The sequence below is a fragment of the Cyprinus carpio genome, chromosome B9 (genome assembly GCF_018340385.1).
Source record: "Cyprinus carpio isolate SPL01 chromosome B9, ASM1834038v1, whole genome shotgun sequence".
Lineage (NCBI taxonomy): Eukaryota > Metazoa > Chordata > Actinopteri > Cypriniformes > Cyprinidae > Cyprinus > Cyprinus carpio.
The window spans coordinates 31,513,094-31,529,382 of NC_056605.1; the positions used below are offsets into that span (position 1 = coordinate 31,513,094).

Sequence of the window (16,289 nt, forward strand, 5' to 3'; positions counted from 1 at the left end):
TCCTGGAGCTGCGGCGAGACATGGAGAGAACCTTTGAGCTGAAGTCTGAGGCTCTGATGAGCCGAGAGAAAAACGCCATCGAGAGGTTACAGAGATCACAGGAGGTACTGAGTCTCACTACTGTCTAATACACGCAGAATACAAACCCACTGTGCAATCTTCACTGTTTCAACTGATCCAGATCGAGGAAAAGGAGATGTATGCTCAAAGACAAGCCCTGCTGAAAGAAATCGAGTCTGTGCGGAGCCGAGAGATTGAGCTTAAACAGAGGATGGAGGCCTTTGACAAGTGAGTACAACTGCTTATTTGAACAAAAATAAAAGCAGTGTGCTTCTTTCAATGCAGAGCAGTTTAATTTGTTTTATTATTAAACTAAAACTTAAATACAAATAAAAAAACTAATAAAAACAAATATATGACAAGAACACATAACAGAGTGACTAAAATGTAAAATTAAATAAAAATGAAAACTGAAAATATAAAAATAAGAAAACTTATACATACTAAAGAAAGTAATAAATAAAAAAATGAAATGGACATGACAGAAACACATAACATTACAAACACTAACTGAAATTAAAATAAAAAGTGACAATTAAAAAATGAAAACTATAATTTTACATATTGAAAAGTACTTTAATAGTATATAAATAATACTAAAATAATACTTCTGTCAACTTCTGATGTGTTTCTTACAGTGTGAAGCACTGTTATTATTGTTTACTAAAACTATTAAAAAAAATGGTTTTAGTTATTGAAATAAAGCTGATATTAAGTAAAATATAAATATTTGATGAACTTGAACTAAATGAACATTTGAAATGTTGCCTTGACAAATAATGGAAATAATAGAACTAATTGAAAAAAATATATAAATATATATTTATAAAAAAACGAATTAAAATGAAAGCGGAAAATTTTTAAAATAAAAAACTAAATATTAAAAAAACAAAAACATGACAGAATCACATAACAAATCTACTAAAACTAACTTAATTTAATGAAAATATGTTTAAAAATATATAATTCAAAATATGAATAAATACTATAAAAGTCTATATATATCACTAAACTAGCCCTGCTGTCATGCCTGATGTGGAGGAAGTTTTTACTTCTGAAGCTAACAGTGTTTATACAGGTCAGAGAAAGACCTTTGGTCTGAGCAGATCAAGGAAGATGAAACTCCTGCTGACATTAACCCTTTCACTGTTGACTTGTTGACTTGATTTTCTTGTTTATAATATCATGAATATCATGGAACCTCTTATATAATGTTGAATATTATAATATTACTTAATAATATTGAGTTTTTGCCGTAATGATGCAGAAGCTGTAAGCTGCATGAGGAGAAGGTAAAGACCATGGATGATCTTCTGAGGAGGAGAGAGCTGTCTGTGAAGACCATGGAAGACACGTTTGACCAGAAACTGAAGAGCCAGTTAGAGAAGTAAGCCATTATTAACCTAATTTCTGTTCATTTTTTCATGATTGTTATTCATGAGTCCTGCAGGTGGCGCTCTTGTGACTCCATGATGAAAGATTAGATTTTCTAGATAAAATATGCTACTGTTCAAAAGTTTGGAGCCAGTAAGGTTTATTCTTAAAAAAAAGTAATACTTTATTTATTAAGAATGCACTAAATTGATTAAAAATGACAGTAAAGACATTTATAATGTTACAAAAGATTTCTTTTTCAAACAAATGATGTTGTTTTAAACATCCTGTTCATTAAAAAATACCCTTAAAGATAAAATGTTTCATGGTTTCCACAAAATTACTGGGCAGCAATAACTGTTTTCAACGATGATAATAATCAGAAATGTTTGTTGAGCAGCTAATCAGCATATTAGAATGATTTCTGAAGATCATGAACTGTTTTAGATATCAGCTGGAGCTGAAGGAGGATTACACGAAGAGAACCGAGAAACTGACAGAAAATGAGAAAAGGATTAAAGGTCTGTGTTTAGTAAAGTCAAATATAACTGCTACTGTATACAGTATTTGATTGATCTTCACTGTAAAGTTATTGTTGATGTTTTATTCTTACATTTGCAGAAGAAACGGCTCGTCTGCAGAAGGAGTCTGCTATTATTAATACAAAAGCAGAAGAGCATGAGAGAAGTTTATCAGAAGTTAAACGTCTGATGGTAAAACAGACACACTCTTCCATTCCTGCTCCCATAATTCATCTGTACTACAATGATGCATGGATCTTTTCCTTTTAAGCTGCTTTTATGCCTCTGTTTAGTTCTCTGCCCTGAAAGGTTGATTGTCAGAAATGAGATGTTGTTGTTGATGTGTGATGTAGATGGAGCTGGAGTCGTCCAGAGCGCAGGCGGCTCTTCTGACCCAACAGAACGAGCTGCTGCGAGAGAGACTGGAGAACCTGAGCGACTATCCAGCGCTGAAGAGAGACGCTCAGGAGCTGCAGACGAACATCAGTCTGCTGAAACAACAGCTGGAGGAGAAGCACCAGGAGAACCAGAGACTCAGACAAGGTGCAGCTCAGTGTGCTCTGTACCTTCCCATCTGTGCCTTCAGTTTCACAGCTCTGGCCATAAGCATTATTACAGGAACAACTATTTTTATTACTCTCCTGCTCACCAAAGCTGCATTTATTTGATCAAAAATGCTGTAAAATAGTGAAATATTTTTACAATTTAAAATAGACATTTTCTATGTGGAAATATTATAAATTGTAATTTATTTATCTGATTCAAATCTGAATTTTCGTACTTTAGTGGAAACTGTAATTCATTTTATTTTTCAGGATTCTTTGATGAAAGTTCAAAAGAACAATCATCAACCTAAAACATTTCTAAATCTTTTTAAAAATGTAAAAAAAAAATAATAATTGAAAATATAATAAACATAAATATAATAAACATTTTTTATTATTATAAAAAAATGAAAATAATATACTATATATATATATATATACAGTACAGACCAAAAGTTTGGAAACATTACTATTTTTAATGTTTTTGAAAGAAGTTTCTTCTGCTCATCAAGCCTGCATTTTTTTGATCAAAAATACAGAAAAAAAAAATGTAATATTGTGATATATTATTACAATTTAAAATAATTGTTTTTAAATTTATTATACTTTAAATTATCATTTATTTCTGTGATGCAAAGCTGAATTTTTAGGATCATTATCACATGATCCTTTAGAAATCATTCTAATATGATGATTCATTATCAAAGTTGGAAACAGTTCTGCTGCTTAATATTTTTTCAGAACATGTGATACTTTTTTAGGATATTTTGATGGATAAAAAGTAAAAAAAAAAAAAAAAAAAAAAAGAAGCTATGTTTTTAAAATATTAATATTTTGTAATAACAATATACACTACTGGTCAGTAATTTGGGCTCAGTAATTTTTTTTCTTTCTTTTTTTTAAATAAAATCAATACTTTTATTCAGCAAGGATGTGTTTAATTGATAAAAAGTGAGTAAAGAAAATATATTTTAGAATATATGTTATTAGAATTTTTTTTTTTTTTTTTGAATAAATGCAGTTCTTTTTAACCTTTTATTCATCAAATATATTCGACAGCAGAACTGTTTCCAACACTCATAAATAAATCAGAATATTAGAATGATTTCTAAATGATCATGTGATAGATTAGATGTTACATGTGACACTGAAGGCTGGAGTAATGATGCTGAAAATTCAGCTGCGCATCACAGGAATAAATTATTTTTTTTAAAGTATATTCAAATAGACAACTATTATTTTAAGTTGTAATAATATTTCACAATATTACTGTTTTTTTCTGTATTTTTAAAATATAATAAACATAAATATAAAAAAAAAACAACAACAATAATACCAATAATAAAAAAAACAACAACACCATTTATAAATAAAAACTCCTCAAGTTTTCGATCCATAATTCCATTTATCAATAATGTTTCGTCAGGTTTGGAATGGAAAAACTTCTTCAGGTTTCGAGCCGGTTTGTTTGTCTGTGTATTCTGAGGAGGAATAAAACAAACAACAAACATTTGCTGACTAAATATGCAAAAATAAGGCCGGGATGAGTTCTGGGAAAGATGCTGTTCTGGAAATCAAGTTTGAGCAGTTCAGTCTGGAAACTAGCGGGGTCAAACAGGGATAACAAACAGAGAAGTGGTCTGTTTGGATGTGCTCTGCTTGTTAATTTGGCCCTTTTGGCTGCAATTGTGCATTTGCTGGGAAAAAGAGGAGCGCAGGGGGGTGAAGGACAGAGGAACGCTTCAGAGTTTGGCTCTGTAACACTGCAGGACACTCACTGCACAACCCTTTCTTGCTTTTTGCATTATGAGCTTAAATTGGATGCACAAACCCGTCCGATTTTTGCTGTTTGTCTGAACAAAGCCAAAACAAAAGTTGGATGTGTAACAGGTTTGTGTTTCTCGTTTAGAGCTCAGCGCGCCGTCTAAGGAGCAGCTGGCGCTGCAGGCCGAGCTCAGGAGACTGGAGACGGCACGCAGACTAGACGAGGAGGACTTTGAGACGCAGAAAAACGTCTTACACACACAGCTGCAGCACGAGGTCTGTCCCGCGGGATCTAGAGCTTCTGCTGGCATGCTTCTGTCACTCTTCAGTCCTTTAGTTAAGAAACATGACGTGTTGAGCACTTGATTTAATGAGTGAATCTCACTAAACCCGTCAAGAAGATGACCTTCAGAAGCACAAGAAAGAAAGAAAATTATATTACTTTTTAATATATTTTTAGGTTATTGTTATTATTATCAGTAGTAGTACCACTACTAATAGTAATATTTACTCAAAAGTGTAAGATTCAGATGAACTACAATAAAAGATTTGGGGAAAATCATATTACATTTTTAATAAGTTTTAATATTTGATTAAAGTAATAATAATAATGATAATACTATTCAGATACAGATGTATTGCAATACTGAGAATTTTGGGGGAATTGTGCTTAAACAAAATAAATAAATATAAATAAAATTTTTAATTAAACATTAAGAATATGATCTTTAAAACCAAAAGAAACAAATAAGAAATCAAATTATATATAATAATAATAATAATAACTAACAAAAATATGCATTCAGAAGAATTACAATAATGAGAATTTTGGGGGAAATTATAATATATTTTAATAATAATAATATAGTATTAATAATAATAAAAATAAAATAATTCTTCTTATTACAATTCTTATTATTATTATTATTATTATTATTATTATGAATATATCTGTTAATATTAGTGATAATAATAACAATTATTCAAACATGAAACATTCAGATGTATTACAATAATGATAATTTTAGGGAAATGCTGGTAAAGTTGTTAAATTTTATAATATTTTATATTACATTGTAATAGTAATTACTATAATTATTATTCAAAAGTGAAACATTCAGAAACATTGCAAAAAAATACATTTTGGGGGGTAGGGGGTGTAAAAAAATATATTTAATTGTATTTCATTTTATTTCTTGAATGTGAGATATGTTTTGCCGGAATGCATTCACAGTTGAAGTCGATTTCGTGTCTCAGATTGTGTGTGTCTGTGTTCTCTGACTGTAGGTGCAGCAGTGTGTGCTGTTGAAGGCTCAGCTGATGGAGTGTGAGGAGCGGGTGAAGTGGATGAACACACACACTGAAGAGCTCCAGCTCCAGCTCCAGCAGACACAACAAGGTGCAGACCGCAGGCTAGCGTAGAGTCTGTAGAGTCACAGTCTGATTGTCTGAAACCTCCAGAATCAGTTCTGTTCTGTTCTGTTCAGTTTAAAGTTGACTTTAATTCTATAGTGGAACGCAGCATCAGTCATTAGATCACATGTTCGATTATTGTGTAAGTTTGGGGGTTTCACTGAATCAGACATTTAGCATCTTTTCATATTCTGTGAATGCCTTTCAGACGAATTTGCAAGCTAAAACTTGCAAGCTTGTATTTATTTCATGCAGGGTTCCCCAAGCCATCAAAAGCCTGGAAATGTGAAGGAATTTTAATACACTTCTCTAGCTATGCTTAGCAACTAAACATTTGTAAACAAATCATTCTTTTTTCAGTAAGTTAATTTCAGACCACTTCACAAATCATTCTGAGTGATTCATTTGTGAATCATTCTTTAGTAAGGTACATTTTTTAGTAAGTTTAGTAACAGAAATTCTGAGTTATAAACCTAATCAGAAATTAAATATTTAATTTTCCCAGAAACTGAATGGTAAATAAACATTATTATTCTGAATGATTCTTTGGTTTGTGTTAACACAGTAAATCATTCAAACAGATAATTTTTTTTAGTAATGAATTTGTATTTCAAACGACTTCACAAATCATGTGGAATAATTCTTTTGTGAATCAGTCTTTTCGTTATGTTCATTTCATAGATCAGTCTGAATGATCCTTTTGTGAATTATAATCAATCATTCTGAATGATTCCAAATTGATTTTGCAGTGATCTCAGACAGGCAGGAAGGTCATGTGTGTGGGAACCCTGTTCTTCATCAGTGTTTGGTGGTGCTGGCTGTCCTCTCTCTGAACTCTCTCTCTCTCCTCTCTTCTATCTGCCGTGTTGTTCTGTGATCGGAACAGCTTTGGAGAACGAGATCCTCCGCGATCCCAAGCCTTCCCTGGTAGATCGTTCTGTTCTCAGTTTGATTCCTGACAGGCTGCTTCCTCCTGACATTTACACAGACACTGCTCTGCTCAGAAAGCCCAGAGCCGCTTCTGACGCTGATTTATCTGAAGCAGGGCCGGCCCTCAGGGGCCCGTGGCCCGCGGAGCGTGACTCCGAGCTGGTAAGCAGCGCTCTGGCCCGGATACGAGAGCTGGAGCAGGAGGCCGAGCGTCTGGAGGAGGCTTACAGGAGTCACCAGCACAGAGCCGCTCGAGCGTCTGCTGAAGATCTCACGCCTCTCAGAGTGACCTACAGAGCACAGCCCAGGGTGAGCTTCACTTCTGCAGGACGTCCTGTCGAGCAGGAATTCAGCAGAACTCCTTCTCCGAGAGAGAGAAACCCGCTGAGACTCGTCTCTCCTCCAGCCAGACGTCTGTCCTCCACACCGCTGAGCAAACACGGAGCAGACGCCGATCACCACGCTTTCACGCAAGGTCTGTAAAATCTGTGTTTCTGGTACTAATGCAGGCTGAAAATTTATTTGTTGTTTTTGCTGAAACGGTTTTGGAGGGCAGAAATACATGAGCAAACAGTCAGATTTTATTAGCATTTTTTTATAAGTATAATCAAATAGGCTGTACAAGTCATTTCAACCTTAATTATATCAAACTGACCTAGAAAATTGAGTTGAATTATTCTTTCTAGTCAGTTCATTTTAATCAATCATTTAAGCCTCTATAAAAATTTCTCAAAAATACACAAAAAACACTCTGTCGTCACTTCATTTCATTGAATTGTTCAAATCAATTGACATGATTATTTTTTAGTCACTGTGCATTAATGAATCATTCATACCATTTCACAAACCTTTCTGATTGATTCTTTTGTGAAGTCCGTTTATATTAATAACTAATAATGACTATAAAGATAAAAAAAAAATATAAGAGTAAATGAAGTTAGTGAACTTGATTAACTAAAAAGAATAATTAAAAAATGAATCATTCAGAATCAAAGCAAAGTGTTCCGAATGAATCATTTATAAATCATTCTTTTGAGTCAGTTAATTTCAAGGAGGTCACTCCACAAACTGGTGGGACAGATTCATGAATCTGGAAAAGCGTGGTCTTTTGAAATGTAGGCACCAGTGTTTCTGTGTGTTTTGTCCCAGAGCGTCGGCGGACGAGTCCTGACTCTGACAGAGCGGCGCTGGTGTTTCCAGAGAGACAGATCTCCCCGATCCCTGCTGGAGACAGCCTGTGCTCCCTCAGTCCTCCCAGCAGCCCCAGGATGAAGAGCACCACTCGCCACAGCCGCAGGTCACACGCTTTTACAGCAGCGTTCACATTTACCCCGTCACTGACTTCAAGCTCAGTTTTTAACTGTATAAGGGCAATATTTAGAGCTATTCGTGTTGTCCTGTATTTGTTCAGTTACTTCATTTAATCAGAATACTGTAGACCAACTGCACAGGTGGAACATAAGCTTATATTCATAAATCAACAGAAATGTGTGATCGGTTGTAATGCTCAAAAAAAAAAAAAAAAAAAAAAAAAACACTAAATTTTTTTTTTTTAAAAAAAAGCATGTTAATGCAAAAAAATGCATGAGAAAATCTTTGATGCAGCATGAGCAGATCTAAACATAACTCCACAATAGACACTTTTCATTCATTTTCATGTTTCACTTTAATCACAACAGCTGGAATATGTTTGAGTTTTTTCCCCACTTTTTTTCCACTTTGGTGGCATTTTTGCCTTAAGCCAACATAAAACAATTCTAAAAAAAATAATGCAAGTTTAAGAAATCCTAGCTATGAATCTGAGATTTAAATTAATTCACACAGACAGATTAAACTGATTCACAGGAATGAATCAAACACTCTCATACTCTCAACACAATCATGGTCCTCATTAGAAAGAGTGATGCACAAATGTACATTAAAATGTACTTATTTCTATTGTAATTCTCTTTTGGCTTCACAGTCCACCCAAGCTGCAGGAAGTCATCTGCAGTTCCTCTGAAGAGTCGTCACCTCAGCCGGAGAAGATCACGCTTCACGATCTGACCGACCCCGTGCCACGTACACACTCCTTTCTATTACCTTACATGAGAATTAACCAGAGTTCAGCACACATCAGAGTTTAAAATGCCCTAGAAAAACCTTTGATGTCAGGAAGATTGATTTGAAAAGAATGAGTAATGAGAGTGGTTTTAGTAGCTTTGCTCTTCTGGTATTTGTTGCTCTGGTGTGTGTTCAGTGCTGTCTGTGGATCAGGAGTGTGTCACACACAGACACAGGTGTGTTTGTGTTGTGCTTCAGATGAACACGACGCAGCTGTGGAGGAGGAGAGAGAGAGGAGAGAGGAGAGAGAGCAGCGAGAGCTGCAGAGACTGGTCAGACTCAGTAACACACTACTACAGATTATCACAACATTTGAAATTACATTGTGTTTTTAGATATTTTTCATTTTAGTTTCAGTTTTGTTTGTGTGTATTTTGGAGTAATTTTGTTGCGTTTTTGTCATTTTTATAACTTTTTTAGTATATCTATATAGTTTTTAGTTTATTTAGTTTTAGTTGTTTTACTACTTCAACCTAAACTAAACCAAAATGAGAAGTGTTGCCATGGCAACAAGCTGAAATATAATAAGTTTATGGTTATTTCAGTTAATGTTTGACTTATTTATATGTAATTACACTTATGGTTTTAGTTTTAGTTTATTTTAATATTTCAGCTTATTTCTGCTAGATGCAAAGGCACCATTTCTCATTTTCTACAATATTTTGTTGAAAATTTAAATTTATTTATATTTGTTTTAGGTTAAGGTTTTTTTTTTTAGTAATGAAGTAATGAAACTTTATAATTGGTTTAGTTTTATATATATATATATATATATTGTGTATGTGTATGGTATATGTGTGTGTGTGTGTGTGTTAATATACTATATTTTTTTCACATTTTTTAAAAATAATTTTTTCACTTTTATTATCTTTTAGTTTTCAAGTCTTTAGTAGTTCTGTTGTTTTTGTCATTTTTATTAGTTTTTTCTTTTATTTCTGTATATAGTTTTTAAGTTTTAGTTTTAGTTATTGTTAGTACAACCAAAGTGAGAAAAAAAAATAAAAAAAAAAATCCAAAAAACATTTTCATTTAGTTTAACTGAAATAAAATATTTTTCAGCAATGTTTTTACTTCTTTTTTAAGTTAAAAAATCTTTTTCTATTATTATAACCCTGTTTTGAACCTACAACACAAGTTCAGGAGTCTGTTTGATTGATTCGCAAGAGTCATCTGTTCATGATTTGTTTGATCTAATGACTCTCAGACGACTGTTTGATTTCTGTTTCATCTTCTTTCAGGAGGATCAACACGAGGAACAAGCTCGAGACAACACAGAGGATACCGAGGGTCATGTGACATTAACGAGCGCTGTGATTGGAGGAGGAGCGGAGGAGGAGGGATCAGGGGGAGCTCATGTGGCCAATCCTCTTCACAAGTACATGATGATGCTCATGCAGGACAAACAGAAGCAGCAGGTACATGCACATCACTTCAGCTTCAGAACAGACAGCTTGTCAGGATATTTGGTTTATTTTCATAACTATATATATTTATATTTGACTGTGTTAATGATCTTTCAGAGCCCAAATAAAGAGGCGTCAGAGAAGCAAAGTCAGGAGGAGGATGTTCAGTCTGAGAACGATGAGCGCAGGTAATAATGTGTGTTTGTGTGAGCGACTGTACAACAACAAAACACTCATCATAAAAAACCATCATCTCTTCAGCATCGCTCCTATAACACAACACGAGGAGCCAGACGACGACTTCTGGTGAAAAACAACACCCCTCATTCAACCGCTGGATCAGCTTCACTGTTATTAGCTGTATAATGTGTTTTTTTTCTTCCCAATTCACAAATGATTTGTGTGAAGAAGTGTTTTTATTGACTTTAAGCCTGACTTGAATAAATTTTGTATCTTTTGTTAATGTTCTGCTTTTGTATTTCATTCATAAGAGCGGTTCAGTCACAGCGTGACTGAGAATATTATAATTACACAAATGCTGAAAATAATGACACAGGATTACGAAAGTGGTTCATTGATTTGAAAGAAAACTCACTGAGATGCAGAAAGTCTTTTATTGTGTTTTATTTCTGTTTGAAATCCAGTCGCTGGTTTGAAGGACTGAACACACGTTCAGCGTCTCTGACATCAAATCATCAGTTTTGGGCAGCTTTCCGTGATCACGATCCACCAGGACAGAGTGAATCCTAGCACTGACGTGATCAACATCACTGGTGATGATTACCAGAGATTAAAGCGTTCAAAAAACATGCATTATACATGAAAACATTTTGGGAAATTAATAATAATAAAAAAAAAAAAAATCATTAAAGCCTTGGGGCTTATAAAAGAGTATTATATAAACAGTTTGGGCAGAATAATAATTCTTTTTTTGTTCTTTTTTCTTTCATTTTAAAATAGCTGTAAACACTAAGGGAATATTGTCAGACTATAAGGTTAAAAAGACAGTATTATACAGAATTCATACAGTATATGTGAGTTACATTAACAGCAATGAACACATTACATGGACTAAACAAACACTAGGAAAACAAAGCATATTATAACGTTAAAATCTGGCAAATACCGCCGACATCAGTACAGTATGACCAGATTCTGTCCTGCTCGAGTCAAACGATGAATGAATAACAAAAATAGTGTGAAAAAACTGCCATTTGTCAGTATTTACAAATGCACATTTTGTTACTGTTGTTGTATCCCTCCCAAAAAACATTGAACTTTTTTTTTTTTTTTGCTGGTCAGAGTTCACATTCACACCGAAGCAATTCCAATGCACTATTAAAAAAAATAATAAAATAAGAAATAAAACACTAAAAAATAATGAAAACAAACATTAAATTCATGTGCATTTGGAGGCTTTAATTGGTCATGTTTTGGACGGTTCATACATGGTACTTTTGTTGGTGATCTAGCAGTCTGAATGTGAAGTGAACTCAGGGCTAGTGGTCTGGACAGTGATTTGACACAGATCCGTGTCTGAGTTAATAACAGCGGTAGGTAACGTGAGGTAGTGTGAAACCTGCTCCTCATCAGAGCTTCTGACCTGCAGACAAACACCATCAGCTTTCCTGCAGTATCCCACGATGCAATGTGCTCAACCCACCTCCACACCTCAAGACATTTTTACATCAGATTCTATTTAAAAATACAATTAAAAAAAAAAAAAAAAATTTTCAAGAAGAATATTTGGATGCTATGGAAGCCTGTTTCCACCACAAAATAAAAATAATAATAAAGTAAAATCATTAAAAAAAAAAACTTTTCAAAAGAATCACAAAACTTTTTTTTCCTCAGAATTAGATATAATCTCAATCCTGTCTGACTTTCAATTTTGAATTTATCTCACAATTCAGTTTTTTTCCCCGTCACATAATGAAAAAATAAAAAGGTAATTGCATTTTTTTATTTCACAATTCAGACAGTTTTTATCTCGCAAATAAAAACACATTTGCGAGTTATAAACTCATAACCAAAAGTTTACATCTCACAACACATACATCTCACAATTTCCACTTTTTCACAGAATTTTGACTTTTCTCAGCTTTTATCTTACGATTCTCTCGCCAATTGACATTTCTCTCACTATGAATTTTATCTTGAAATTCTGGAGTTTTTAACATCGGTTCTCTTAAAAATTCGGACTTTTTTCTCAGATGATTTTCATCTCACAATTTCCACTTTTTCACAGAATTTTGACTCTCAATCTCAAATCTTACTATCTCAGAATTATTGAAATATATTTTTACTTTTTTCTCAAGATTCGTTTTTTCTCTCATCAATTTACTTTTTTTTTTTCAATTTGGACTTTTTTCTCAAGATTCGTTTTTTCTCTCATTGAATCATATCTTGCAATTTTTATTTTTACTTGTTATTTTGACTTTATATCTTACAGTTCTGAGTTAATATCTCACAATTTTTACTTTTTTCTCAAAATTCTGAATTATTTTTGTTATCTTGAGTTTTTTTCTCACAAGTGTATATTTCAAGTTTGCATCTCACAAATCAAATCTCTTAAATTTTTGTTGTTGCTACAGGAAAAACGTAAAAAAAAAAAAAAAAAAAGGTAATGTTTTTTAATTGTCATTTTTTCTCACAGTTCTGACTTTTTTCAAGTTCACAATTGGACATTTTTCTCAGAATTGCAAGAAAAATGTCAGAATTATGAACCAAAAAAGTCCAGTTTTTATCCCACATTGTAAACAAGCTTCCATCAGATGCCACCTTGCTGAAAAACAAAGATGCAAACTCTCATTGCATAATGTCTTCTGTCCACATACTATTTCTAGCACATATTGCACATGAACAAATCCAAACATTCAAAGACAAGCAGCTGAATTTAGTTCAGAAGGATACTTCGATTATTTCTCTTCAAAATAAGAAAAAAAAAAAAAAAAAAAAAACCTGTGAATGTTTTAAAATTTTGAGAGGAGGATGCAAAACATGTTTATAATGCAAGTGCATGTTATTTTTCATGTAACATCACACAATCATGCACTTAAATTATATTCATGTTTATGATGTTTTAAGGCAAATCTCATCTGGGTACGAACAGAATCTGATTTGCATTTACATTTAGTCATTCTGCAGATGCTTTTATCCAAAGCGACTTGCAGTTGGGGAATACATGAAGCGATTTGCATTTCCAATAGTGCAACGTTTGAGATTGAGAAAGGGCTGAGAGGAAAGCGTGAGCGCAGACTGCGGTGGGTTAGTGAGTTAGGGCTGGTTAGTGGTCGGTTGGGTGGCAGTGTTAACCCTCCTTACGAGTAGGAGTTGAGGCACTCTTTGGAGCGCGACTGGATGTCCTGCAGCTCCCGCTCCTCCTTCATTTTGATGTCTTGGTACGCATGCAAGTGACTGGCGTCCTTTAGGTAGGCCCAGTTTGCAGAAAGGATCATTAGGTAATGGATCTGTAAGAGAGGGGCGAGGTGATGCCCGTCAGCAGGTTAACAGAGCCACACACACACACACACACACACACACATTATAAAGGAATAACTCAACCGTAAATGAACATATACTCACACTCATGTCGTTTCAAACTTGTGTGCTGTTATTATTTAGACAGATGCAATATATTTTTAGATTTCTGTTTTAAATAAACAGTAGTGAAAATATAAAACATTTAAAGCTGGTTGCCTATAACTTCTCTCATTTTCATTTAGTTTAACTTGATTTACTAAAAACACAAACTTAAATAATTTCATTAAATAATAAAACTAAAAACAAGAAATTAAAAATTATAAAAACTAACAGAAACAAAACCAAAAAAATATTAAAAATGACAAAACATTTATAACTTTAATTTCATTTCTGTTTTAGTTAAGTACATCAACTTGAAAACTAGCTGAAATAAAACAAAACTTTATTTCATCTACAAATTATTTTATGTAACATTATATAATAAAGATTACATAATACTTTAACTTGATGTAATAAAGAAACTAAAACTAAAACAAAAATCACTTAAAACAAAATAAGAAAAACTAGAAATAGGAAAAAATAAATAAATACAAATTTATAAAAACAAAAACCAATAAAAATGACAAAAACACACATTTCGATTTCTTTATATAAATAGAAATTGTTTTGTTATGTTTTTGTCACTTTTGTTTTCTTTTTTTGGAGTTAAATATAGTTTTTAAATAATATTTATTTATTTTTCTAGTGTTTATTATAATTTTATTTTCTTTATTTTTAACTGCTGACAACGAGCAATGTTGCTTTGGCAACTAGCTAAATAAATTTTTTTTAAAAATATTTCTTTTCAGCTAAAGTTTATTTATATATATATATCATATATATATATATATATATTATATTTATTTTTTTTTTTTTTTTTTTTTTTTCTGTGTGTTAACTATAACAACCCTGGCTCATAATTATCCAACTTTATAATAAAGAGCTGTGATCATATAGTTTGTGATGAAAAAACAAAAAATGTTTTGTAGTAATTATAATAACGAGAGATTTTTGCTACTTATAAATAGTCATCATAATTTAATATTCACAGTGTTTCTGGAGTGAATTTAAGAATGTGAATGGCCTTGCTACAACTAAAATAATAAATCTCTTAAATTCAAAAACAAAAAAGTAAAAAAGTATCATGACAGTTGCACATGTGACTTGCACATTATATTCCACGTCTTCTGAAGTCATATGATGTTTTGAGCAATAAAAAGGCTGAAACTGAATTCGTTACGCACTACGTGTGCTCACTTTGAATGAAAAAGAGCTGCTTCTGTGTCGCAGCACAGTTAATAATAACAGCGCAGGCTTTGAATCGACATGACAGTGAGTAACTCTTCATTTCTAGCCAGACTATTCCTTTAGTGTACAAACCACTACAAACAAATGAACATTAATACATATTGAATACACATTCATAAGCAGAGGACGCTGGGGTGTGAGGGAACGGGAGGCAAAGCCAAGCTTGAAATGAGGGTTAGTATGAAAAACACGCAGCATGACACAAACTGAAAGCCCAAACGAACGCTCAATAAACACCACTGAGGATCATTGTACACAAAGTAGGTTTATTTTTATAAAGGAGAAACTACATGCACCACAATCCTATAGAGGAATATTAAATCAATCATGTAAGATAAAGCATGCAATCTGAATGGTGAGTCAATAATGCTGGTGTAAAATAACCGAGAGTCACATTCACATGTGAACCTGTGATACAGAAAAAACGCTGAAGATCCTGACCTTATTAATTCACCCAAAAATGAACACTTTTGCTCCTCAGGTCATCCAAGATGTAGATGAGTTTGTTTCTTCATCAGGTTTGTAGAAATGTAGCATTGCGTCAGTGTCTCAGGATGCTCTGCAGTTAATGGGTGCCGTCAGAATGAGAGTCCAAACAGCTGATAAAAGCATCTTAATGCTGGATGTGTTTCAGCTTGTGTCTTCTCCAGATGTTAGCTGATGGACTGGAGTGCTGTGGATTATTGTGATGTTTTTATCAGCTGTTTGGGCTCTCATTCTGACGGCACCCATTCACTGCAGAGCATCCATTGCTGAGACACTGATGCAATGCTACATTTCTCCAAATCTGATGAAGAAACAAACTCATCCTAATCTTAGATGACCTGAGGATGAGCACAATGTCATTTTTGGTGAACAGTTCCTTTAAAACCTTTAGGTCCTCACTATATTAGTCACAATTAAAGCCACTGTGAAATGCATGTTTTTGCACCTAGTTTTTAATAAAAGTTTAATAGAATCCTTGAATGTTAGCGTGACGTTAAAAGGCCAGGTTTTTAAATGACTATAAAATCTGTAAACGAATGCATCTACTGCCTTTCAAAAGTTAAATCACATAATCATGTGTTCAGCACAAACCCAAATTTTTCTCAGTTATAATGTTTGTGTTATGTAATGTTTTATTAATGATCCAATCACACATAATTCATTCCGACTGACAGGTGTTTTTGTTTATTTATTAATAGTAAAGCAGACATTGTTATGAGCAAATCATATAATAAAACATGAAAGGATCTGCTGTGTTGCGTGCTGATAATATAAATGCAGTTTTGAATAAAATCAGATCATACAGATAATGCAACTTAACATTTATGTTTAAAGAATTATTTACTTGTTTTTATACGTTT

The 16,289-nt window shown here is 33.1% G+C and overlaps 1 protein-coding gene across 1 annotated transcript in view; it reads left to right on the forward strand.

Moving 5' to 3' along the window:
- Positions 1 to 10,333, forward strand: part of ofd1 (OFD1 centriole and centriolar satellite protein) — a 14,496-nt gene extending 4,163 nt beyond the window's left edge. The window contains exons 7-20 of the mRNA XM_042730447.1: positions 1 to 104; positions 182 to 288; positions 1,328 to 1,447; positions 1,882 to 1,955; positions 2,056 to 2,147; positions 2,309 to 2,498; positions 4,410 to 4,540; positions 5,552 to 5,663; positions 6,564 to 7,082; positions 7,757 to 7,904; positions 8,571 to 8,668; positions 8,909 to 8,982; positions 9,949 to 10,125; positions 10,231 to 10,333. The exon at positions 1 to 104 is cut by the window's left edge and continues 70 nt beyond it. Of these exons, the coding sequence (XP_042586381.1) occupies positions 1 to 104; positions 182 to 288; positions 1,328 to 1,447; positions 1,882 to 1,955; positions 2,056 to 2,147; positions 2,309 to 2,498; positions 4,410 to 4,540; positions 5,552 to 5,663; positions 6,564 to 7,082; positions 7,757 to 7,904; positions 8,571 to 8,668; positions 8,909 to 8,982; positions 9,949 to 10,125; positions 10,231 to 10,305 (2,021 nt within the window). The 3' untranslated portion in view covers positions 10,306 to 10,333. The remainder of the gene's footprint in view (positions 105 to 181; positions 289 to 1,327; positions 1,448 to 1,881; positions 1,956 to 2,055; positions 2,148 to 2,308; positions 2,499 to 4,409; positions 4,541 to 5,551; positions 5,664 to 6,563; positions 7,083 to 7,756; positions 7,905 to 8,570; positions 8,669 to 8,908; positions 8,983 to 9,948; positions 10,126 to 10,230) is intronic.
- Positions 10,334 to 16,289: the final 5,956 nt, after the last annotated feature.